This window comes from Odocoileus virginianus, chromosome 4 (genome assembly GCF_023699985.2).
Source record: "Odocoileus virginianus isolate 20LAN1187 ecotype Illinois chromosome 4, Ovbor_1.2, whole genome shotgun sequence".
In the NCBI taxonomy this organism is placed as follows: Eukaryota; Metazoa; Chordata; class Mammalia; order Artiodactyla; family Cervidae; genus Odocoileus; species Odocoileus virginianus.
The window spans coordinates 51,175,124-51,200,757 of NC_069677.1; the positions used below are offsets into that span (position 1 = coordinate 51,175,124).

Genomic DNA, 25,634 nt, shown 5'->3' on the forward strand with positions numbered 1-25,634 from the left:
GAAACTTTGCACAGTAGTAAGCACACCCGGGAACAACTTGGATAAGAGAATTCTGGTTGGCCAACTTAACAACAAACTAGAGAAGAACTTGGTGGAAACTTCGGTAAATTACATTCATATTCAAAATATCTGACACCCTTTCTGTAGGAAGATTACTTCCACCGTGTGGATGTCATATGTGGCCATGTGACATGTAATATTCTTCCCTGGAGCCACCATATTGAATTCGGGAGTAGCCACATGACTTGCTTTGGCAAAGACATGTGAACAGAAGTGCTGCTTTTGAGCAAAACTTCCTCTCTCCCTTTGACTGACACATCACAGAAGAGCCCACTCCTTCAACCTGAGTCAGAGTAAAGATGACATGGAACAAACCCTGGACTGACTTGCAGTGGAAACATTGCCTGAGTGAGAGGCAGGCCTTTGTGGTCATAAGCCACTGAGATCCCGGGGCCGTTTGCTGCCACAGCTGACTGAGCCTCAGCTGACACACAGAATTTACTACAATGTCATGATACCTGCATTTCAGACATTTTCCTTCCATAATTAATAGTGATTTATGTTGTTTCACCAGTTCTCTTCTACTAAGCATATCACTTAATGTCCTTGAAGAGTGCTTTGAGAATTTAGGAGCAAGTTAAACTTTAAAAATGTTTAAAGAGTTCTTTTATGTACCAACTTCTACTTTCCAGTGTGGCATGTAAAATATTTAGAAGTCACCACTCTGCTAACAAGTAAAAAACTAAACAAATTGAAAAATCAACAGCTCTTCTTAGAGCCATCAGAAAAGAGAAGTCACAGGGCAAATTGCTACCCTTAAAACTGTAGAGATAGACAGGCAGATATGGAGAATCACAACTTACCAGAACAGAAACAGGAGAGCTGACATCTCCGCAGAAGCCAGGTCCAGAGTAGGAAAACCTAGAACTGTAATTGATGAATGGCTGGAGGCTCAGTGTGGACAACTCTGAGAGTTAAAACTCCAGGTGGTGAGGGGACCCACACACTTTTGCAAGTTTTATCTCCTGGAGCTGAACCAGGTTTTCATAGTGAGTATCAGAGGAAAATCCTCTAATGCTTCCAGCAGGGGGAAGAGAAATTGAACTATTCTGAAATACAATAGAACATTTTTTTTTTTTTTAACAAGGCCAGCCCTCGAGAGAAATTGTTTTACCAGTGCCCAAGCTACTGGGGTTTTATCAGAGCCTAACCGGTCTGGGTGAAGGGAAATGGCCAACTCCAGCTCACAGTGGCCACCCCATCCCACCTAAGGGGGTGAGGAGTTGAAGGGACGGGAAGAGAAGCACGTGTGGGGGTCACAGCTCTGGCCACAGACTCAGAACTAGTGAACACCACCCTCACTCCCACACCTTACCACCATATCACTGAAGGTGTGTTTGTTGGAGTTCCTTTCATTCAGTGTATTAAGGTTGGCTTTTAACAAAATTACAAGGCATACCAAAGGCAAAGAACACAGTTTGAAAAGACATGGCAAGCATCAGAACCAGACTCAGTTATGGCAGAGATACTAGAATCCCCAGATCATGAATTTGAAACATCTATGATTAATATGCTACAAACTCTAATGGAAAAAATAGACAACATGCAAGAACAGATGGGTAAAGCAAGCATAGAGATGGAAATTCTAAGAGAGAACCAAAAAGAAATGGTAGAAGTCAAAAGCACTGTAACAGAATAAAGAACGCCTCCAGTGGGCTTATTAGTAGACTGAGCACGGCTGAGGAAAAAATCTCTGTGCTGGAAGATATGGCAAGAGTTCCATTACCAGGGGCTTTTAATATAAATAATGGGAATTTTAAAAACATAGAAACCTTGCCATTTGGAATCCTCAAGTTTAAGAATGTCATCTTCATTGGGCAACTTCTGTTTGAGCATCATTTAAAATTATGAGATGTGAGAATTTGAAAAAAAACCCAGCCAATTGCCCCTCTGAACACTTCAACATCTGTTCCTGCCAGCCAAAAAGTGAGGTTTCCCCTTGCTGTTACATTTGTCACCTTCTGTGTAAAAATAGAGGACCAGCAGCATGGTAAAAATAAAGCACTAGAACACTAGTAAATTATCTTACAATATTCTCCCCAACATCCACTTGTCCTGAAGCTCTAAAGACAGTTTAGCCAACAAATAAAGATTTGGTTTCTCTTAGCTAGAGAAATACACACAGGTGAAATCTATATAAATATCTATAGGTTTCTTTCTTTCATTTGTATTGCTGGAATATCTGACTTCCTGGAAAGAGTCCCCTGTGGGCATCCAGTTGTCAAACAAAGTACTTAAACATTCCATAGTCATTTTATAAGAATACTGAATCATGTCTAAAGTTTGACACCGACATTTTTATAAATGTTTATAAAAGTTTATAATATTCTAAACTAACGATTAAAGTGGAAACACTGGGAAAATTTAGGGCTTCAGGATGGTAACCAGTGATATTCAATGGTGTGTGTGTGTGTGTGTGTGTGTGTGTGTGTGTGTGCGCGCGCTCAGCCATGTCCAACTCTGCAAGTCCGTGAACAATAGCCTGCCAGGCTCCTCTGTCCATGGAGTTGTCCTGTCAAGAATACTGGGGTGGGTTGCCATCTCCTATTTCAGGGGATCCTCCCGACCCAGGGATCGAACCTCTGTCTCTGGCATCTCCTGCAACTGGCAGACAGACACTCTACCACTGAGCCACCTGCAAAGCCCTCAACAGTAAGTAGCACCTGCTTTTTTTTTAAAAGGCTTATAAACATATTATTTTTCCAGGCTTTGAACTTAATGGACCTTATCATTTGGGGACTTCTGAAAAGGAATTTGAGTTTGGGTTTTACAGGCCCACTGGCCTCATCACCGAGTTACTCTCACAGTACCTGGGACTAACAGCTACATAACTCATGAGCACATAGGCTGGCACCTTGGGAATCCTTGTCCTTTGCACTATACGACAGTGTCTCTTCTAGAGAACAGGACAAGAGGATATGCTTCTCCAATCCATTCTATGAAGTAAGTAGAAACTCAAGATCAAATCAAACAAGTGGCATATATGAAAGGAATATTATCAACCAATAAACATAAAGCCACTCATGAGCATAATTGCAAAAATCTCAAACAAGACATTAATATAACAAACCCAGAAAAATGATAATATAGTTGACCTTTGAACAACTTGGGAGTTGGGGCATCTCCCTCTCCCCCAGAAATAAAAAATCTGCATATAAATTTATAGTCAGCTCTATGTATATATCATTACACATCCACAAATTCAAATAACTTTGGGTCATGCAGTACTGTTATGTATTTGCTTTCAAAAAAATATGCATAGAAGTGGATCTGTGCAGTTTAAATCCATGTTGTTCAAGAGTCAACTGTACATTTTGACCAAGTTGGATTAAGACCAGAAATGCAAGGATAGTTAAAGTCAATAAAACCCATAAATGTATTTATCATGTTAACAGACTGAAAAAGAAAAACCTTACATATAGTAACTTCAACAGATGCATAGCAAGCATTTGATAAAATTTAATATACAATCACGATTTAACAACAACAAAACTCTCTTGCCAAACTAGGAACCAAAGAAACTTTGCTGAGTTCCCTGATGACCTAGTGATTAGGATCCCAGACTTTCACTGCCTTGGCCTGGGTTCAATTACTGGTCAAGGAACATCCCACAAGCTGTGTAGCATGGCCAGAAAACAAAAACAAAAAACCTGTTAAAAAAAAAAAAAAGGAAACTTGCTTAACTTGAAAAAAATACTTATAAAGACTAAAGATCATGAGCAAACATAATTCTTAATGATAAAAGTATTCCCTGAAAATCAAGAAAAATATAAATATACCCTCTGTTATGAACTGCATCCTCTCAAAATTTGTATGCTGAAGTCCTAACTCCCAATGTTACTGCATTAGCGATAAGGCCTGTAAAGATGTAATAGAAGTTAAGTGATATTATAAGTGAAAAAGTGAAAGTGAAAGTCACTCAGTCATGTCCAACTCTTTGTGACCCCAGGGACTATACAGTCCATGGAATTCTCCAGGCCAGAATACTGGGGTGGGTAGCCTATCCCTCCCCCAGGGGATCTTCCCAACCCAGAGATTGAACCCAGGTCTCCCACATTGCAGGTGGATTCTTCATCAGCTGAGCCACAGGGGAAGCCAAGAATACTGGGGTGGGTAGCCTATCCCTCCCCCAGGGGATCTTCCCAACCCAGAGATTGAACCCAGGTCTCCCACATTGCAGGTGGATTCTTCATCAGCTGAGCCACAGGGGAAGCCAAGAATACTGGGGTGGGTAGCCTATCCCTCCCCCAGGGGATCTTCCCAACCCAGAGACTGAACCCAGGTCTCCCACATTGCAGGTGGATTCTTCATCAGCTGAGCCACAAGGGAAGCCCAAGAATACTGGGGTGGGTAGCCTATCCCTCCCCCAGGGGATGTTCCCAACCCAGGGATTGAACCCAGGTCTCCCACATTGCAGGTGGATTCTTCATCAGCTGAGCCACAGGGGAAGCCAAGAATACTGGGGTGGGTAGTCTATCCCTCCCCCAGGGGATCCTCTTCGATCTTCCTGACCCAAGAATCGAACTGGAGTCTCCTGCACTGCAGATGGATTCTTTACCAGCTGAGCTACCTAGGACCCTCATCTTACAGACCTAATGTTTTCATAAAAGAGGAAGAGACCCCAGCACTCACTCTCCCTTGTTATGCACAGAGCAGAGACCATGTAAGGACACAGCCAGATGGCCTGAAAGCCAGGAAAGGAGGCCTCACCAGAAGGCAAGCCTGCCGGCTCCTCTCCCTGAGACTTCCAGCCTCCACACCGGCAAGACAAAAATGTCTGTTATTTAAGCCTCTCGGTCTGCGGTGTTTAGTTATGGCAGTCCCAGCAGACTGGGACACTCTCAATAGTTGTTTCAGTTTGACTTTGAATTGCAGGCTTCAGCCAGATGGATTAACAGAACACTCTGTGACTTCAGGATATGGATGTGAGCAATACAAAACAGTGCTATCCAGGAAACAAAACATCAATGACTTTGAAAAGCCAAGCCACAACCTGTGAGATGATATTAGCAACACATACATCTAATAAAGAATCAACACCAAGAATAAAGAACTCCTACAAATGGAGATCAGTCCTGGGTGTTCATTGGAAGGACTGATGCTGAAGCTGAAACTCCAATACTTTGGCCACCTCATGTGAAGAGTTGACTCATTGGAAAAGACACTGATGCTGGGAGGGATTGGGGGCAAGAGGAGAAGGGGATGACAGAGGATGAGATGGCTGGATGGCATCACTGACTCAATGGACATGAGTTTGAGTAAACTCCAAGAGTTGGTGACGGACAGGGAGGCCTGGAGTGCTATGATTCATGGGGTCGCAAAGAGTCAGACAAGACTGAGCGACTGAACTGAACTGAACAAATCAGTAAGAAAGGATACAATAGAAAAATGTGCAAAAGACATCAGCAGATGTTTCAAGGAAAAAAGAATGGTGACTATAGAAAGATGGTCTCAAAGAAATACAAATTAGACACCACTGTACACTCACTAGTGTGTGCAATTTATCTTTGGACTCAGTCTTTCCCTGTTTCCTGCGTACAATACAGTTTTAAGACACTCATAAATGCATTTAGCTGCTAGTCAATAAAGGCGCTGGAGCAGTGACTGTGAGGAGATACCCCACATCCAAGGGCATAAAAGCCCCAGCAAGATGGTAGGAGGGGTGAAATCACCTTTACAATCAAACCCCATACACACCAGAGATACTCAGAGAGCTCAAACAAACCTTGTGTGCACCAGGACCCAGAGACCCCACAGAGACTGAGAAAGAATCGTGTTTGAGCATCCCCTGTGCAGGTTTGGGCCAGCAGTGGACTGCCGCAGGGTCAGGGGCTCTGGGTGCAGACTTGGGTATGGCATAAGCCCTCTTGGAGGGGGTCGCCATTAACCCACCATAGAGCTTTCAGAACTTACACAGGACTGGGGAAGCAGACTCTTGGCGGCAGAAACAGAACCTTGTGCACCAGGACCCAGGAGAAAGGAGCAGTGACCCCACAAGAGACTGACCCAGACTTGCCCGTGAGAGTCCAGGAGTCTCTGGTGGAGGTGTGGGTTGGCAGTGGCCTGCTGCAGGGCTGGGGCACTGAGTGTAACAATGATGCATGGGACCTTTTGAAGGAGGTCGCCATTACCTTCATTACCTCCACCATAGTTTGGCCCCAGGTAAATAACAGTTCCCAAAGAAGAGCAAGGAGAGATAAGAAAGCCTTCCTCAATGATCAGTGCAAAGAAATAGAGGAAAACAATAGAATAGGAAAGACTAGAGATCTCTTCAAGAAAATCAGAGATACCAAGGAAATATGTGCTTGTTGCACTCATCTCACACACTGGTAAAGTGATGCTTAAAATTCTCCAAGCCAGGTTTCCGCAATACATGAATCATGAACTTCCAGATGTTCAAGCTGGTTTTAGAAAAGCCAGAGGAACCAGAGATCAAATTGCCAACATCCGCTGGATAATCGAAAAAGCAAGAGAGTTCCAGAAAAACATCTACTTCTGCTTAATTGACTATGCCAAAGCCTTTGACTGTGTGGATCACAATAATCTGTGGAAAATTCTTCAAAAGGTGGGAATACCAGACCATCTGACCTGCCTCTTGAGAAATCTGTACTCAGGTCAGGAAGCAACAGTTAGAACTGGACATGGAACAATAGACTGGTTTCAAATTGGGAAAGGAGTACATCAAAGCTGTGTATTGTCACCTTGCTTTACTGAACTTACATGCAGAGTACATCATGAAAAACACAGGGCTGGATGAAGCACAAGCTGGAATCAAGATTGTCGGGAAAAATATCAATAACTTCAGATATGCAGATTACACCACACTTAAGGCAGAAAGTGAAGAGGAACTAAAGAGCTTCTTAAAAGTGAAAGAGGAGAGTGAAAAAGTTTAGCTAAAAACTCAACATTCAGAAAACTAAGATCATGGCATCTGGTCCCATCACTTATGGCAAATAGATGGGAAACAATGGAAACAGTGGCAGATTTTATTTTGGTGGGGCTCCAAAATCACTGCAGATGGTGATTGCAGCCATGAAATTAAAAGACACTTACTCCTTGGAAGAAAAGTTATGACCAACCTAGATAGCATATTAAAAAGCAGAGACATTACTTTGTCAACAAAGGTCCATCTAATCAAAACTACGGTTTTTCCAGTAGTCATGTATGGATGTGAGAGTTAGACTATAAAGAAAGCACCAAAGAATTGATGCTTTTGAACTGTGGTGCTGGAGAAGACTCTTGAGAGTCCCTTGGACTGCAAGGAGATCCAACCAGTCCATCCTAAAGGAGATCAGTCCTGAATATTCATTGGAAGGACTGATGGTGAAGCTGAAACACCAATACTTTGGCCACCTGATGCGAAGAACTGACTCATTTGAAAAGACCCTGATGCTGGGAAAGATTGTAGGTGGGAGGAGAAGGGGATGACAGAGAATGAGATTGTTGGATGGCATCACCAACTCAATGGACATGAGTTTGAGTAGACTTCGGGAGTTGGTGATGGTCAGGGAGGCCTGGTGTGCTGCAGTTCATGGGATCGCCAAGAGTCGGACATAACTGAGCAACTGAACTGAACTGTACACTCACTACATTGTCTGACAATATCAAGTATTGAGAAGGAATAAATCAATGGAGATATATACATTTTTTTTCACACAACCACACCTCTATACCATATACAGAACTGTAAATTTCACCAGAAACTTTATGAGATAATTTGACATTATCACATAAAGATAAGTAATGTGTGTATCTTACAACTCAGCAATCTCACCCCTTGCTATATGCCCATGAGAAACTCTTACACATATGTACCAGGAGACATGTGCAATTTATTTTTACACAAGCATTGTTCAAGATAGAAAAGCACTTGGAAAACCCAAAGGACCATGGATGAGAGAAGGGATAGGTAAAGTATGGTATATTCACACAATGGAATATTATACAGATATGAAAACTAAGAGATCACAGTTACATGCAACATGAATGAATCTTAGAAAAACAAAGTTGACTGAAAAAAAGAAAACATGTTTTAAAAGACTAAACATGAAGGAGGGAGGTGGGAGGGGGGTTCAGAATGGGGAACACATGTAAATCCATGGCTGACTCATGTCAATGTATGGCAAAAAACACTACAATATTGTAAAGTAATCACCCTCCAACTAATAAAAATAATTGGGGGGAAAAAAGACTAAACATGCCGTGTAAAAATAATTTATAAAGCACAAAAATATGATTTAATGATATTTGTGATAAAACTTTTTCTAAAAAAGCAAAAGAATAGTAAGTCTGAAATGTAAGATAACATCAGCCTGTTAACAGCCTGGAAAAGCAGAGGGATAGAATAGAGAACTGACAGGTTAAACAGCATTGGCAAAGCTCTAACTCTTAGATCATGTTGTGAAGTCATCAATGTTCATTATTATGCCGTATAACTTACATCTGTGTTGTATACACTTATATATAAATATTTAATAATTTTTAAAACATTTTAATACTAAACTGATTTCTGGTTGGCAGTAGCCTATGCCCAGGAAAAGTCAGGCTGAAGTTGAGCTCTGAAATAGCCTCATGAAGCAGAGCACCTCCTTAGTCTTTAACGACACAGCTCTTTAAGATTCTTAACATGTCTCAGAGTCTTAACTCTAAAACATGTCTTATGTAAGACAGGCCATGTGCCATCTGTAATCTGAATTTTTTGATTGATGGTGTTATAATCTACTGCTAAGACAAGAAGTTCTGGGTTTTTCTTTAAAAATTCTACTTCAATTGATCACATTTTCATGGATATCAGGTGACTTTTATAAGATTCAAAAGATTTTGATGTTCAAAAGATTTCAATATATCTACTTGGTGTAGCACTATAACCCATCACTTATGTGTTACTGGGTTTTGCTTTCTCCACTAGAAAGATAGTTCTTAAAGTTTACAGATCCTTGGGAGAACCAAGGCCCCTTCAAGAATTTCATGAAGTCAAAACTACTTTCCCAGTAACATTAAAACATTTTTTCATTTTTAAAGTGTGTTGACATTTGCATTGATCATATAAAAGCAACAGTGGGTAACACATCTTTTTAGGGTGAATCAGGATGGTGGTACCAAACTATGCTAATAGCTATTGCATTCTTTACCTCCATGCACTTGCAGGCTCTGGGGCCTGGGGGGAGGAGCCAGGTCACTTATGAATGTCCTTGATGAAGCAGTGAAAACAATTAGATTGTATCTTACTTGAGCACATGTCTCTTACATATCCTGTAGCATGAAATGGGGAGTGCATACAGAGCCTTTCTGCCTCAGACCCAGGTCTGATTGTTGTCTCAAGAGAAAGCACTTGTGCAGCTGTTCGATTTGCAAGTTGAACTGCTTTTCGCCTGAAACACCACTTTTACGTGAAAGAATAGCTGACAGATAAACTAGATTATTCAGATTTGAGTTTGGTAGACATTTTCCCAAAAATGAATAAAGTGAGACTGTCACTTCAAGGAAAACAACTTACAGTGTTTGTTGCTAATAATAAAATTCAAATTTTAAAGATGACATTAAAATTTTTGGAAACTTCTGATAGCCACCATGAACTTGACAGCTTCCCAACACTTAAAGGCTTTTCTGATGAGATCAGTGGTGATATTAACAAATGTGAATTTCTCTTATTGTATACGGAAATGTGCCACATTCAGAAGACCTGTATGACAGCCAGTCAATATTTCCAAATGACCAATGCATGATGTTATAAAGGGGTCAAAGGTCAATGCAAACTGCAAATAGATGAACTTTTAAATAAGAGTAGGAAAATTAATAATCTTGTGAACATTATCAAATTAACTCACCAAATCAGACTATTATAACAAGTTTAACAAAAAGTTATTTCTCTCCCTCTGTAACTGCAAAGGAGAGGGCTCTTCTCTGCTTTCCTTGTTCAGTTTTCTTTGGTTAATTATGAAGACTTGGTTCTTTTAGGATTTTAGCGCTTATAAACAAAAACTAGGCCTATACAAAATTGACACAGAACAGATCAGTGGCTGCCTAGTTCTGGGAGTTGGGGACAGGCATGGAATGATTACAAAGGGCCAGGAGGAAACTTCTTAGGGTGAAGGATCTATTCCAGGCTGTGGTGGTATACATGACTTTCTGCAATTACCAAAATTCATCAAAATATTATCATAAAACAGTAGCGGGAGATTGGCCTATGTGTTTGTGTGATTAGTCACTCAGTCGTGTCCAGCTCTTTGAGACGCCATGGACTGTAGCCCACCAGGCTCCTCTGTCCATGGGATTCTCCAGGCAGTAATACTGGAGTGGGCTGCCATGCCCTCCTCCAGGGGATCTTCCCAAGCTAGGGATCGAACCGGGGTCTCCTGCATTTCAAGTGGATTCTTTACCAGCTTAGCTACCACGGAAGCCCAACTGGCATATAGAGCTCAATTTTACTGTCAGAAATGGAATAAGAGATGAATAGATTTTACTTAGTAAAAATGAAATAAAGAGCACAGAGCTTTTTCTCTCTAGGAAAAAACTTTTATTCTAGGTCCAGTAGTCTATCCTGGAGGTAGAATGCATTGCATTTGCAATTTTAGACATTCAGGTTAATCCTGAGCTTGAAACTTGGTGTTGCCATGTGCTATCCATGTGACTGTGGGTGGGTCACTTATTCTAAGCCTTGCTTTCTTCACCTGTAAAATGGGGATCAATATAGCATGTTTCTTATTCTTTTAAGTCATGTATAAAGTGACCAGCCTATAGGAAATGCTCTATAACATTTGTAATTACTTTACTGAACCATTTAGACACCTGATTGCTCCATGCATAGCCTTAGATGCTGTTATGTGTTGAATTCTGTTTCCCATCCCCAACCACCACAAAACATATTAAAGTCCTAACTCTCAGAATGTGACCCGATTTTGGAAAGAGGGTATTTTACAGAGGCAATCAAATTAAATGAAGTCATTTTAGGGGTAGGCCCTAATCCAACATGATTGGTGATTTTATAAAAAGAAGAAATGCAGACAGAGATACAGATACATACATGGGGAGAACACCATGTGAACATGAAGGCAGAGATCAGGATGATTTATCTCCAAGCTAAGGAATGCTCAAGACTGCCAACAAAACACCAGCGGCTGGGGAAAGGCATGAGACAGGTGCTCTGTCACAATCCTCAGGAGTCCACCACCATGCCAACACCTTGATCTTGGACTTCCAGCCTCCAGAACTGAGAGACAACACCTTTCTGCCATTTATACCACTCCAATTGTAGGACTTAGTTACAGCAGCCCTAGCAAATGAATAAAGGTGAAAATAGTATAAAGCCCAACATCACTTCGCCGACAAAGGTCTGTACAGTCATGGCTATGGTCTTTTTAGTAGTCACATATGGACGTGAGAGTGGGACCATGAAGAAGACTGAGTGCCAAACAGCTGATGCTTTCAAACTGCCGTGCTGCAGAAGACTAAGAACCCACTGGGCAGCAAGGAGGTCAAGCCAGTCCATCCTAAAGGAAAGCAGTCCTGAATGTTCACTGATGCTGAAGCTAAAGCTCCAGTACTTTGGCCACCTGATACAAACAGCTGACTCACTGGAAAAGACTCTGATGCTGGGAAAGACTGAAGGCAGGAGGAGAAGGGGACGACAGAGGATGAGATGGTTGGATGGCATCACTGATTCAATGGACACGAACTTGGGCAAACTCCAGGAGATAATGAAGGACAGGGAAGCCTGGCGTGCTGCAGTCCATGGGGTCATGAAGGGTTGGACATGACTTGGTAACCGAACAACAATTTATTGACTCCAGCTCACCAAATAACTCAAAGACACTATATAATAAGAACATAAATGAGTCGCTTCAGGCAGAGGGACAGAGAGAAAGGGAAGAAGGAAAGAGGAAGAGGAAGGAACACAGAAACAATGACTGGGACTTCCAAGGTGAAGGAGGAGAAGCTGAGAAGAGAGCAGTTTGCATTAACAAGAGAAAAAAAATCACATAGAATCCCACCCACTTCCTCTTTTAGGCTTCCAGGGGCTTCTCACCTCCTCAATGTCTGTATAAAAACTCACTCCCGATTGCGATCCATTTACTGGGTGAATAAGATGTTTACAGATTAAGTTTTTGCTTCTCTTAACTCAGAATTTCTTTATGGGAGGAAGTCATTGACTTATTTCCTTTACCAAACCACCTTCTGACCACTGTCACCAGGTTTTGCCCAAAACAACTGCACCCAATGCTCCCAGCAAATGAGTCCTTTTCCTACAGACTCAGAGGCCCAGTCAGGCTTTATCGCTGCACAATAATTTCAAATCTTCACAACTCACTGGCTGCACACATAATGACTGCCACCTAAGGTTTTCTTACAGGAAACATCTCCTATTTAGTTTTGTTATAAATTGCCCTGTACTTTTTTTTTTTTTTTTGCCCTGTACTTTGAATTCAAATGAGTAGGTCTGGTTGAGGAAACCAGACTATCCACTTTCATAATTTTCTTCAAAATAAGTCTTGGGATAAAGAGCCTTTTAAGATAACCTAGGTTAATTCAACTACCAAATATTTAAATTCTAGTCAAGAATACCAGGATTTAAGTATCAAACTCTTGACTTTTAGTACAGTGCTTTTTCCTATGTATCATTCACTCCCTGTAACTTTATAATAATAAAATGATTGGGTTCCACAATCAGATAGGGTCAACCTGGACACTAAACTTGCCCTTTCAAACAGGGTTTATACACCATGGAATATTACTCAGCCATTAAAAAGAATTCATTTGAATCAGTTCTAATGAGATGGATGAAACTGGAGCCTATTATACAGAGTGAAGTAAGCCAGAAAGATAAAGACCATTACAGTATACTAACACACATATATGGAATTTAGAAAGATGGTAATGATAACCCTATATGCAAAACAGAAAAAGAGACACAGATGTACAGAACAGAATTTTGGACTCTGTGGGAGAAGGCAAGGGTGGGATGTTTCTAGAGAACAGCATCGAAACATGTGTATTATCTAGGGTGAAACAGATCACCAGCCCAGGTTGGATGCATGAGACAAGTGCTTAGGCCTGGTGCACTGGGAAGGCCCAGGGGATCAGGTAGACAGGGAGGTGGGAGGGGGGGTTGGGATGGGGAATACATGTAAATCCATGGCTAATTCATGTCAATGTATGGCAGAAACCACTACAATATTGTAAAGTAATTAGCCTCCAACTAATAAAAATAAATGAAAAAATAAATAAATAAACAGGGTTTAGACTCTCTCCTTTTACAAGAATAGCTAATTCTAAGTATACCTTTGCCTGTTGTGTGAAAAGTAGGAAGCAAATGTTTGACAAATGTTCATGCAGACGTTGGCAGCTATCTGTCCCTTTCTGCTCTGAGAGCTCTGAAGGCCATGGCACTGTGCCTCAGAGTGGCGAGGCAATTACAGGATGCACAGACCAGTGGCAGGGCTCGAAAACACTTATGACATGCACAGTCCTCAGGGCTGTGCAGAGAAGTAGGTCAAGGAGGGACCAGAGGAAGAAAGATACGTACTCAAGCAGAACCCTCACTGTCTAGCTCTTCTGGGCACTAGGCTTCCAGGGGCTGAGATCCTCAGTATTTTCTCTAAGGAGAAAATATGAAATGACAATTAGCAAATCCCTAGCTCCCACAGCACCTAAAACAGTATGTATGCTTTTTGTGTGTTACATACACCCTGTTCCAAACTTGCTTATTTTCTCACCAAAATTCCCCCTTGAGGCAGATATTATTGTTACCCCTATTAAACTGATGAAGAAATTGAGGCACAGAAGGGTTAAGTAACTTGCCTGATCTATCAAAGCTAATAGCAGCAAAACCAAGATCGAAACAGAAGCAGCCTGGCTATGGGTCTATATTCTATATTGCATTTCTACAACCCCTACATCTCTAGTACCTCCAGGGGTTTGCTGGCAAATGTTTGACAGCCAGTTCTTGAGGGGTGGGGGCAGGGGGCTGATTTATAGTATTTGCCCATTTCCATGGTGTAAATATTCCCACTATGGCCAATTTCAAGCTATCAACACTAAAAATAAAATTGATAAGAGCCAGCTCCAACTAATCAACGAGTTGAGCCAAAAAGCAAGTGAATGAAAGACATAGGGAGTCATGATAAAGTGTGCCTTCACCAAGCTACCTATCTTAGCAGCAATACCTGAGAAATTTGCAACTGTCATAGGGAAGATTCCACTGCTGAGTTTGGCTCTCACACCTTATTCACGTACTAAGATTCTTTATAACAACCAGCCTCACTTCAGTCAGGGCCTCACTACTAAAATAGGGCCTTTGTTTTCCTTACTGCTAACTCAAGTAGGGGGGAAAAATGCACCCCCAACCCCGCAAATTGCATACATTCTAATCCCTGGAAATGGTAAATACATTATCATATATAACATGGCAAAAGAGACTGCACATGTGATTAAGTTAAACACCATGCAATGGGGAGATTGTTCTGGATTAACGTAATCCAGTGTAGTCACAAACTTCCTTGTAAGTGAAAGAGGGAGGCAGAAAAATGGGAGAGGAGATGTGATAACAGAAACAGAGGTCAGAGTTCTGGGATGTAGGAAAGATTCAACTGGCTATTGTTGGTGTAGAAAACAGAGGAAGGGGCCATAAGCCAAGGAAGCCAGGCCACTAGGAACTGGAATATGCAAGAGAATGGGTTCTCCCCCAGGGCCTCAGAAAGAACACAGCCCTTCAGTAATTTCATTTTTGCCCAGTGAAACCCTTTTTGGGCTTCTGACCTCCAGAACCATAAAAAAAAAATTCATCTATATTGTTTTAAGCCACTGAATTTGTAGTAATTTGTTACAGCAACAATGGAAAAGGAATACACCACTATCCTCAGCACCTGGAACCAAACTGTGAATAAGAGTCTGAAGGTAGCTGGGGGAAAGTTTTTTGAAGCTGAGGGAGAAGCATATGTAAAACCATGGAAGTGAGAGAATGTGTTTTCAGAGGAAGTAAAGGGTTTATATAACATTGTAGGGTTTACAATGTACTTTCACAAGCGATTTCTCATTTTTTTTCTCCCAGAGATTATCTTCTCCATTAAATAAATAAAAGTGAGTTATGGCACGTTTGAATTCTTTGCCCGAAACCCCAGAGGAAGTTAAATGCAGGAACATATCTATAAACCAAAAAAGCTGGGTCTGATGGAACATTTGCAAGCAAGGAAAGCCGTGTACCCTCTCAGTAAAGAGTTTCTTAGGAAGGGCGTATTATGATCTGGACTTATGCTAGACGTTTAGGAGAAGACTAGATAAAGCATCATTTTGTTCTGGATTGAGCGCTCCCAGGTAGTGGGGCAACTGTATACAGTAAGTTCCCTATATACCAATGAACTCTGTTCCAAGAGTGCAATCATTAAGTCCAAATTGTTCTTAAGTCCAACAAAGTTAGCCTAGGTACTACCCATTAACACAACTGGCTATATAGTACTCTATTGTAATAAGTTTATAATACTTTTCACACAAATAGTACGTTAAAAACAAAGACAAAAAATAAAGAAAACATTTTAAAATCTTATAGTACAATATCTTGATAAGTAGAGTAGTACAATACAACAGCAGGCAAGAGTTATGGCTGGAGGAGGGAGAGGAGACGGAAGACGGTGGAGCTGAAGGACCATCAGCAACTGGAGACAGAGGCTCTGGACAAAAGCATGACCACTTGTAGAGGACTGCGTGAACATGACAATGCACACCAGACCCATGAACTAACTTACGTGTCTGGACACGTGAACGCACGTTCTCATCTTTGAAAGCTGGCAACTTGAAGTTTTGCGTGTAGGGGACTTATGGTATCTTGATCATTTGTATCAGAGGAACAGTGGGGAGAACGCTGTAATTGGTAGATAAGCAGTGGTCACTGGCGTAAGCCAAGTGAGGGGATGTTCGGTATTCTTGCATTTTGCACCATGTTCTTTTTGTCTGTGCTCAGACATGATTACAGAGTGGTCTTTTTGTCTCCCTCCATCGCAGACACCCTGTCTGATGCTGATTTTGTAGAACTGCTAACATTCTACAGAACACCATAGCCTATCGGTGAGTACCAGGCCAGCTCCCGCTTGCAGCTGTCAGGGGCTGATTTTCCTTTCTCACACAGCAGGGCTCAAGTCCCTATCTTGCGATGGCAAGCCCTATGCTCCCTCCTACTTCACGCTTGCTTACCAGGCCTCTCGGGGCTGCAGAGTCGCAGCAGTTACTAGGCCCGACTTGGCAGTTCTCCTAATCTCCCTTCTCTTCTGTTCCAGCTCCTTCTCCAGCTTATTTTATTTTCTGATTATATATGTTTTGCATAAATTAATAAAAAATTGTGATCATGAAAGAAAACAAATTTGTACACTACAATCACTCACAAACCTACCTCTCTAACACACTGCATGGTTCAGTTCTGCACTCCTGGTCTATAGGCATCCACGTTTTTATCCAGGCATGAGGACAGGGTAAATATAAATTGGAATGTTGCTTTTTTTCACTCAATGCTATATGAGAACCTTAGTTTTCCAACTACAAAATTATAGAGCATAATTAAGAACAGTTTTGAATAACAAAGAGTGTCCTTTCAACCCATCCATTCACACTAGTTGTTAGTGGAATTCCACACCCAGGATGAAAAAGTTGAGGTGGACAATACGTAAGAAGGTTTAGAGGGTGGGGCTAAGCAGAGTAGCTGAATGACTGAATGACCTCTGAACCCTCATACTTTGGAGATTCCAGGATTCCATAATTAAGTTCTTGAGCTCTATCCTATGAACCTTGGAGCACCTCTTTGCAGATATGAGAGCTCCCTAGAAGCAAGGATAACCTGGAGATCTTTTCTCCTGGCTCAGAGTACAGCAAAAGGAAAGCTGAAAGGGAGACTTAAAATATGGTTGCTCCCTTAATACCAATCCGGAAGAGACTGGATAAAATCTCTGGAGGAGCTTAGGCAAGGTCCACAGGGAGGGAATTCACTGGGAGTTGTCTCGACCATGTGCAGGTAGAAATGGAATACAGAGAGGTGGGGGCTCCCGGAACCCAGCAGTCCGAGAAGTGCCACACCCTGGAGACTGAAGACAGGCCTGTTTTAGAAACCAACTTCTTCAGGAGAAAGACCTCCCTGAAGGGACAATGAGGAGTTTGGGAGCTGATACCATGTGTCATAATCTTTCACAACTGTGCTTAGCAGAGTCCCCTTAAATGAATGAAACTGGCTGAAGAAAACAGCTATTTACTGAGAGGCAGCACCAAAAAAGCTTGCCCGTTGAGGGAGCTGCTCTCCCCAACACCACCTGCTGAAATCCCTGGAAACTCTGACAGAAGTCTTAGAACACCTCCCTAGAAGCCTGGGGAGCCCTGACAGGAAGTCTCAGAGCCCCTGACAGGAGCTCTTAGACTGCTCAGAAGCTAGGGAGTCGTGGACGGGAGGAACACGACCAGCTTTGGGACTGAAATAGAGCAGCAGCTCTTGATCTCTGGTAAACTTCCTAGTTATTTTCCCATCAGGAAAACCAGGGAGTAGAGATTATTGGTTTGTTTTTTAAAAAAACAGATATTGGTGGGAAGGAGAAAGGCAGCGTAACCAACTAAGAAACATTATGGGGTTTGAGTTGGAACTAGATACAGTACAGCTGACCCAGACCCACAGAGTGCAATAAAGACTGTTTCGGGGACTTCCCTGGTGGCGCAGTGGATACGAATCCACCTGCCAGCGCAGGGGGAATAAGTTAGAACTCTAGGAGGGAAGACCCCACGAGCCACAGAGCAACTGAGCCCGTACACCACAACTACTAGCCTGAGCTCTGAAGCCCGGAAGCCGCAACCACTGCGCCCAAGGGCCGCAACGACTGAAGCCTGAGCACCTAGGGCCTGTGCTGAGACGCCATCGTGATGAGAAGCCCACACACCACAACCAGAGGGCGGCCGCCGCTCACAGAGCTGGAGGGCGGCCACCGGTCACACAGCCGGAGGGCGCCGCTCACACAGCCGGAGGGCGGCCACCAGTCACACAGACTGTGGGCGGCCACCGGTCACACAGCCGGAGGGCGCGGCTCACACAGCCGGAGGGCGGCCACCAGTCACACAGACTGTGGGCGGCCACCGGTCACACAGCCGTAGGGCGCGGCTCACACAGCCGGAAGGCGGCCACCGGTCACACAGCCGGAGGGCACCGTTCACACAGCCGGAGGGCGGCCACCAGTCACACAGCCGGAGGGCGCGGCTCACACAGCCGGAGGGCGGCCACCGGTCACACAGCCGGAGGGGGCCACCAGTCACACAGCCGGAGGGCGCGGCTCACACAGCCGGAGGGCGGCCACCGGTCACACAGCCGGAGGGCGGCCACCGGTCACACAGCCGGAGGGCGCGGCTCACACAGCCAGAGGGCAGCCACCCGTCACACAGCCGGAGGGCGCGGCTCACACAGCCGGAGGGCGGCCACCGGTCACACAGCCGGAGGGCGCGGCTCACACAGCCGGAGGGCGGCCACCGGTCACACAGCCGGAGGGCGGCCACCAGTCACACAGCCGGAGGGAGGCGCTCACACAGCCGGAGGGCGGCCACCAGTCACACAGCCGGAGGGCGCCGCTCACAGAGCTGGAGGGCGGCCACACCTCACACAGCCGGAGGGCGCGGCTCACACAGCCGGAGGGCGCCGCTCACACAGCCCGAGGGCGGCCACCAGTCACACAGACTGTGGGCGGCCACCGGTCACACAGCCGGAGGGCGCGGCTCACACAGCCGGAAGGCGGCCACCGGTCACACAGCCGGAGGGCGCTCACACAGCCGGAGAGCGGCCACCAGTCACACAGCCGGAGGGCGCGGCTCACACAGCCGGAGGGCGGCCACCGGTCACACAGCCGGAGGGCGGCCACCAGTCACACAGCCGGAGGGCGCGGCTCACACAGCCGGAGGGCGGCCACCGGTCACACAGCCGGAGGGCGCCGCTCACACAGCCGGAGGGCAGCCACCAGTCACACAGCCGGAGGGCGCGGCTCACACAGCCAGAGGGCAGCCACCCGTCACACAGCCGGAGGGCGCGGCTCACACAGCCGGAGGGCGGCCACCGGTCACACAGCCGGAGGGCGCGGCTCACACAGCCAGAGGGCAGCCACCCGTCACACAGCCGGAGGGCGCGGCTCACACAGCCGGAGGGCGGCCACCGGTCACACAGCCGGAGGGCGGCCACCAGTCACACAGCCGGAGGGAGGCGCTCACACAGCCGGAGGGCGGCCACCAGTCACACAGCCGGAGGGCGCCGCTCACAGAGCTGGAGGGCGGCCACACCTCACACAGCCGGAGGGCGCGGCTCACACAGCCCGAGGGCAGCCACCGGTCACACAGCCGGAGGGCGCTCACACAGCCGGAGGGAGCGGCTCACACAGCCGGAGGGAGCGGCTCACACAGCCGGAGGGCGGCCACCGGTCACACAGCCGGAGGGCGCCGCTCACACACCCCGAGGGCGGCCACCAGTCACACAGCCAGAGAGCGGCCGCCACTCACACAGCCAGAGGGCGGCCACCAGTCACACAGCCGGAGAGCCCCCGATGCTCACACAGCCGGAGGGCGCCGCTCACACAGCCGGAGGGCGGCTACCAGTCACAGCCGGAGAGCCCCCGATGCTCACACAGCCGGAGGGCGCGGCTCACACAGCCGGAGGGCGCCGCTCACACAGCCCGAGGGCGGCCACCAGTCACAGAACCGGAGAGCGGCCACCAGTCACACAGCCAGAGAGCGGCCACCAGTCACACAGCCGGAGGGCGGCCACCGGTCACACAGCCGGAGGGCGGCGCTCACACAGCCGGAGGGCGCTGCTCACACAGCCGGAGGGCGCGGCTCACACAGCTGGAGGGCGGCCACCGGTCACACAGCCGGAGGGCGCGGCTCACACAGCTGGAGGGCGGCCACCAGTCACACAGCCGTAGGGCGCGGCTCACACAGCCGGAGGGCGCCGCTCACACAGCCGGAGGGCAGCCACCGGTCACACAGCCGGAGGGCGCCGCTCACACAGCCGGAGGGCAGCCACCGGTCACACAGCCGGAGGGCGCGGCTCACACAGCCGTAGGGCGCCGCTCACACAGCCCGAGGGCGGCCACCAGTCACACAGCCAGAGAGCGGCCACGAGTCACACAGCCGGAGAGCCCCCACTGCTCACACAGCCGGAGGGCGCCGCTCACACAGCCCGAGGGCGGCCACCAGTCACAGAACCGGAGAGCGGCCACCAGTCACACAGCCAGAGGGCGGCCACCAGTCACACAACTAGAGAAAAATCCGTGTAGCAAAAGAGTCAACACAGGGGGGAAAAAAAGTTTCAGGAGGAAGGAGATTCATGGAAAATATTTAATTCATTGCAAAATATTCTAAATTCACTTCGTAACGAATGGTCAGTTCCTTCACTGGCGACTTTGGCTCTGGCTGCTGTAAAAGATGTTTACCTTGGAGATCGGAGATTTCTCACTCTACTTCTCTATGCGGAAAGAAAACTGGAGGGCTGAGCTGATTACTGAGACCTAAAGAAAAAGAGCCACATTGTGTGGTTCTCCTCTCTCCTAGCAGGACAAGGGAGAAAGTACTGCAGCCTTAGGGCACGGGGCACAGAAGATTGATGCTCTAGAATCTTAAGGTTTCTCTTTAAGAAGGTAGAGCCTTCCCAGTGTCTGAGGGGGTTTTGCAGAATGGAAGGGCCACAGGATAACTGCATATTCAGTGGTAGTGGGCTGGGTCAGAAGGGGAGACGGAGTGTCTGTTTTTTCTTAGCTCGATAATAGAAGGTTAAAGCAGAGAGAGGAGAAGGGATTTTTTTAAAGGCACATGAAAATCAAAACCATAAAAAATACTTGAAGCACAAAGTGACCCAAGACCGACTGTTGATGATCCAGTCACTTGTTTCTCAGGCTGAGATCAGAACATAGGAATTGTCTGTTGAGTTTGGGGAAAGCAGCACTTTCTTCACACCAGTGGGAGAAATTCTCTGATGTCCCTTCTAAATCCACAAAGGGAGGGAAGGAGATAAGGGAGTCAAAAAGCAATAAGACAGCAAGGAGCAAGGAAAGGGAGAAGCTCTCAGACAATGGATATACATCACAGGGTCCTAGTTTTCCCCTTGAGCATCACTTCTGCAGCCACTGGGAGAATATCCAGCAGTCTGGAACCCTAGGTAGATCTGGGAGCACTGGGCTGACAAGAGAGAACACTGAGCATGGGTGGGTAGGGACAGAAGGACAGAGTGGTTGTTGACAGCATGTAGAGGGCTAGCACCTTAACTGCGCTCAGAACTGGCTCCTGAGGCTTGAATCCAAAGAGCCAGGTGGGGCCCACGTTAGCGAGGACTGGACCCCAGAAAATGTTGGCTCTCCTGCTAATGCTAATTGCAGCAATGTAAGACAGACTATAGAGGGAGGGAGAGTGAAACTGTGATAGGACAAATCTTGGGTGACCAAACTTAGTTAACAGGGCCAAGCCAGGGAGTAGTCACATTGGTGAGGAACTGGTGCTGGAAAACGTTGGAAAATGTAAGTTCCTTTGTTGATGGTAACTAGAAGTGCTTGACCGTGACTACAGAGGAGCCTTTGGTGACATATTTGGTAAGACAAAACTTGTCCAGTTTTTATTCATAGACAATTCTGATTGTGTTCACACTGAAGGAGGAGCAGAGTACTGGGAAATGGTAGTTCTTCTGTTGATGGTAATTGGAAGAGCTTTAGGGCAACTAAAGACATGAGAGTCAGGTATCAGATAGTAGGGCAAAACTTGGATGGCTATTATACATACGGACCAGCCAGTTAGTATCCACACTAGGTGAGGATCTGGGCTCCCAAAATGTTAGGTCCTTTGTTGATGGTAACTGGATGAATTTTAAGGTTTGTATAAGGGCCTAGAGAGAAACTGGATTAGAATAAAATCTAGAGGGCTAAATTGGATTCAAAAAAACAAAGGTGGAAAATAGCTAATGTCTTAAGTCTATGGGGCAGTGAGCTCTTCCCCTGCGGGTGGTCAAATGAGGCAGCTCCGCATGAAGTCTGCTTCTTATAGTTTAAAAAAATGTTTTCAGAAAATATAGACACACACACACAGATGCTTCAAACAGAGTTAATGCTGACAGAGAATAAGAAAGAAACATAGATACAGGGAGAAGGGGAAAATGCGTACTAGGAGAAAGTTAGTGGCATTGAAAAGTGGCTGTTGTCAAAAATCCCTTTAGGCATAGACAAAGTTCAAGAGAATCATTCAACACTGCAGGGTGCAGGGGCAAAGAAGATGCCATGAACACATTAGTTTAGGGTTTGAACCGGGCCAACTAGAATATCACCAAACCCCAATTTGGAGCAATCTAGAGCAGACTTTTACATTATGTGGAATTTTCAAATAGACTGAGAAATTCCTCAGTCAAACAGATTGAGCACTATCAACAAATATATGTTATTTTTTAATGTATTATTGATTGGTTCTCTGCTTCCAAAAGGCTTTTGAGGTAGCTTTTATTGGTACTGGCTTCCCATTTTCATGTAATAAGGAAGAAAATCTCCAGGAGAAAGAGATGGGGACATATACATTTTAATGGAAGCAAATGGAGCAATAAACCTTAAGTATTAACATCACAACCAAGGCTGATGTTTCAGAAACTACTGGCTGCTGCAGCATGTGTACCAGCTCACTATTCAAAAGCAGGAATAGGAAAAACACCCCTCATCTGCTAAAGAACCTAAAGAGAAATTATACAAGTGAACTTATTTACAAACAGAAACAGACTCACAGACTTAGACAACAAATTTATGGTTGTCAGGGGGGAAGAACTGGGGAAAGAGAAAGAGGATAGTTAAGAGACAGACATGTACACACTACTATATTTTAGATAACCAACAAGGACCTACGGTATAGCAGAGGAAATTCTGCTAAATGTTACGTGGCAGTCTAGATGGGAGTGGAGTGTGGATGGGGAGAGAATGAATAGATGTATATATATGGCTGAGTCTGTTTGCTGTCTATCTGGAATTATCACAATGTTGTTAATCAGCTATATTCCAATATAAAGTTAAAAAAAAAATTCAAAAGGAAGAAAAACTCTTCAGTTTTGCAATCTTCTATCCACCTACACAAAAGAAACACTGTATCCCTAGTGTGGACATGAAAAATAGTAATACGGAAATGGAAATAATGCACTAATTTATTCCCTTGAAACAGTCTAGCATACAGAATACAAAGTATAATGTTGAAGTCCCAATTTCTCCCCTCGACTCACCTAACTACTTTAGACAGTATCAAGTACTTTTTCATGCGTTTATAGAATTACATTTTTTCAAACCTAAGTATGATTAAGCTATATATGAGTTTTCTGTATCAGCACATAAAGTTTTTTATTCTTTTCAGCAGCTATAAGAATACTAGATTAGGCATGGACCCTATTTCGTTCAACCATTCTCTGAATGGACAATGAGTTTTTCCCTATCTTATATTATTAAATACATTTCTACCACAATAAATGTCAAAAATTTGTGTGTCATGAATTTGTGTGACATGAACTCTAGGTGAATGCATAATTAAAGTGAACTTAATAGTTTTTTTATAAAAAGAAGTGCTACAAGAGAATTAAGACCAAGAAACATACTTTTCATTAAATATATACAAGTTATTTAAAAAACAGACATTATTTCTTTATGCACAGGGAACACAGTCCAGGAAGGGGAAAAAAAGGGAAGAGCAGTGAGGGAGAAAGGAAGAGACAGATGAGATCTCTGCTCCTTCTAAGCTCGGTGGGCCAGGTATTAACAAAACATTTGGTCGACACAGTTTCTAAAGCAAAGCTGCTCAGCTTTTGAAAGTTCAAAAATATGGATAAATTTGACAAGGTTAAGAATTCTTACTCGAAATACAGAAGTTGAAACCATCCTCAGATCTTTCATTTTCCCAATTTTCAATGAAAAAATATACTGTGGACTAGAGAAAATGGCTTTACAGATTTTGGGGAACCAGAATTTGAGTAACACCCTCATTCTGCAATCCCCTGAATTCCGGAAGACTGTTACAAAATACCTAGGAAAGTACATTTTTATCAACATACCTGAGCCAGCTCATATTAAAGCAAGGTAGAGATCAGATGAGGGATAGTTTTTCCTTTTCTCTCCTGCAGGCCTACTTGGAATTCTTTTAAGACAGTTTTTACCAAGAATGTACAATATTAAGTGATCAAGAAGCAACCGAGGTGATGACTAGAGGGGTACAGTGGTGGAGGTGGGGAGGCTCAAGGAGAGGGCATGTGCATACTTAGAGCTGACTCACACTGCTATATAGCAGAAACGAACACAACAGTGTAAAGCAATTACACTCCAATTTTAAAAATAAGCTTTAAAAAAGTCAATTGAGGATCTGAATTAGATTATTCATCTGGAAAATAACTCGCAATAATCAACTTTGATTCCTCAAGAGGCTGAAAGATTCAAAAAAAGACAAGATCACAGACACAATATGGTCTTTCGGTCTCCATGATAATGGGTGTACTTAACCAACTTTAGTGTAGAACTTTCTAAAGCCCAGGCTTAAGGGCTTTGTACTCTGCTTATTCCTTATTTGTAAACTAGGGATAATAACAGTAATACCTACTTTGCAAAGTTGCCATGAGGTTATATGAGGCTGAGTAACTGATCCGAGGTCATACATGTATCCTGTGTTGTATTGTGTTCCATCCCCTTTACAATTAGTTCACCTTCTGCTTCCCTTCATTACTGGTTCACTTATTCTCCCAATTTACTGCAAAGAATGGTGGAGGTGAGATTGACCTAGAAGTTCTCAATACGCTTTTTTACTCATCTGCAAGTTTTTAAGCACTTGTTCTAAATGAGTGCTCAACTGCAATTGATGATACAGAAAAATATTTTAAAATATTCATTTAAATCTTGATCTAAAAATCTGATGTTAAATACAAAACCTAAATGAAACATAAGGAAAAAGAAACTGAGGAATTTTTAAATAATTTTGAGTCATTATGGAAGATTCTTCCCTTTCCTTTAACTCTTACCTGAGAAGATTTGATATTTAGAATAGAAAAGGCTCAGGCTTAGGTAGATCTGGACCAACTGTAAACCAGTTTGTGTTTTTCTAAATAAACTTTCCTGGTTAGGACAACAATTAACCACATGCTAATTAGTGACAGTGATTCGATGTTAAAATTCAACAAACAACCTAACCAAAAAACAAAGCATGTCAAAGTATGTCATTATGTATAAGCTCCCTCTCAACACACACACACAAACACACACACTCATTTCTCCTATGTGCACCTTTCAAGAGCCACTATATACCTTCTATGGAAGGGCCTAAGTGGAGTCCTCTCTCTAATCTAGGCCCCTAGTTGCATGCCTTCTATCTATGGATTTACATTTAAACACATTAAATAACAAAGAGTCCATTCCACCTTACAAAGTGCCCGGGTTCCCTCCCTAGACATACTTAGTTCCAAAATTTCCAACAAGGGCATCAGGCCAAAGCATAAGGCTGGAGGTTTTCTGTTAGGCAACTGCTTTCTTTTCTCCCCCGTTTCTCTTGGGCTTTCAAGAAATTCATGCTCCCTTACCAAGTACCAAAAAAGG

At 44.3% G+C, this 25,634-nt stretch overlaps 1 protein-coding gene across 1 annotated transcript in view; it reads left to right on the forward strand.

The window, feature by feature from the left end:
- The window catches only part of LOC139034858 (serine/arginine repetitive matrix protein 2-like), a 120,812-nt gene extending 100,696 nt beyond the window's left edge, over positions 1–20,116 (forward strand). The window contains exon 4 of the mRNA XM_070467087.1: positions 17,952–20,116. Within this exon, the coding sequence (XP_070323188.1) occupies positions 17,952–20,116 (2,165 nt within the window). The remainder of the gene's footprint in view (positions 1–17,951) is intronic.
- Positions 20,117–25,634: the final 5,518 nt, after the last annotated feature.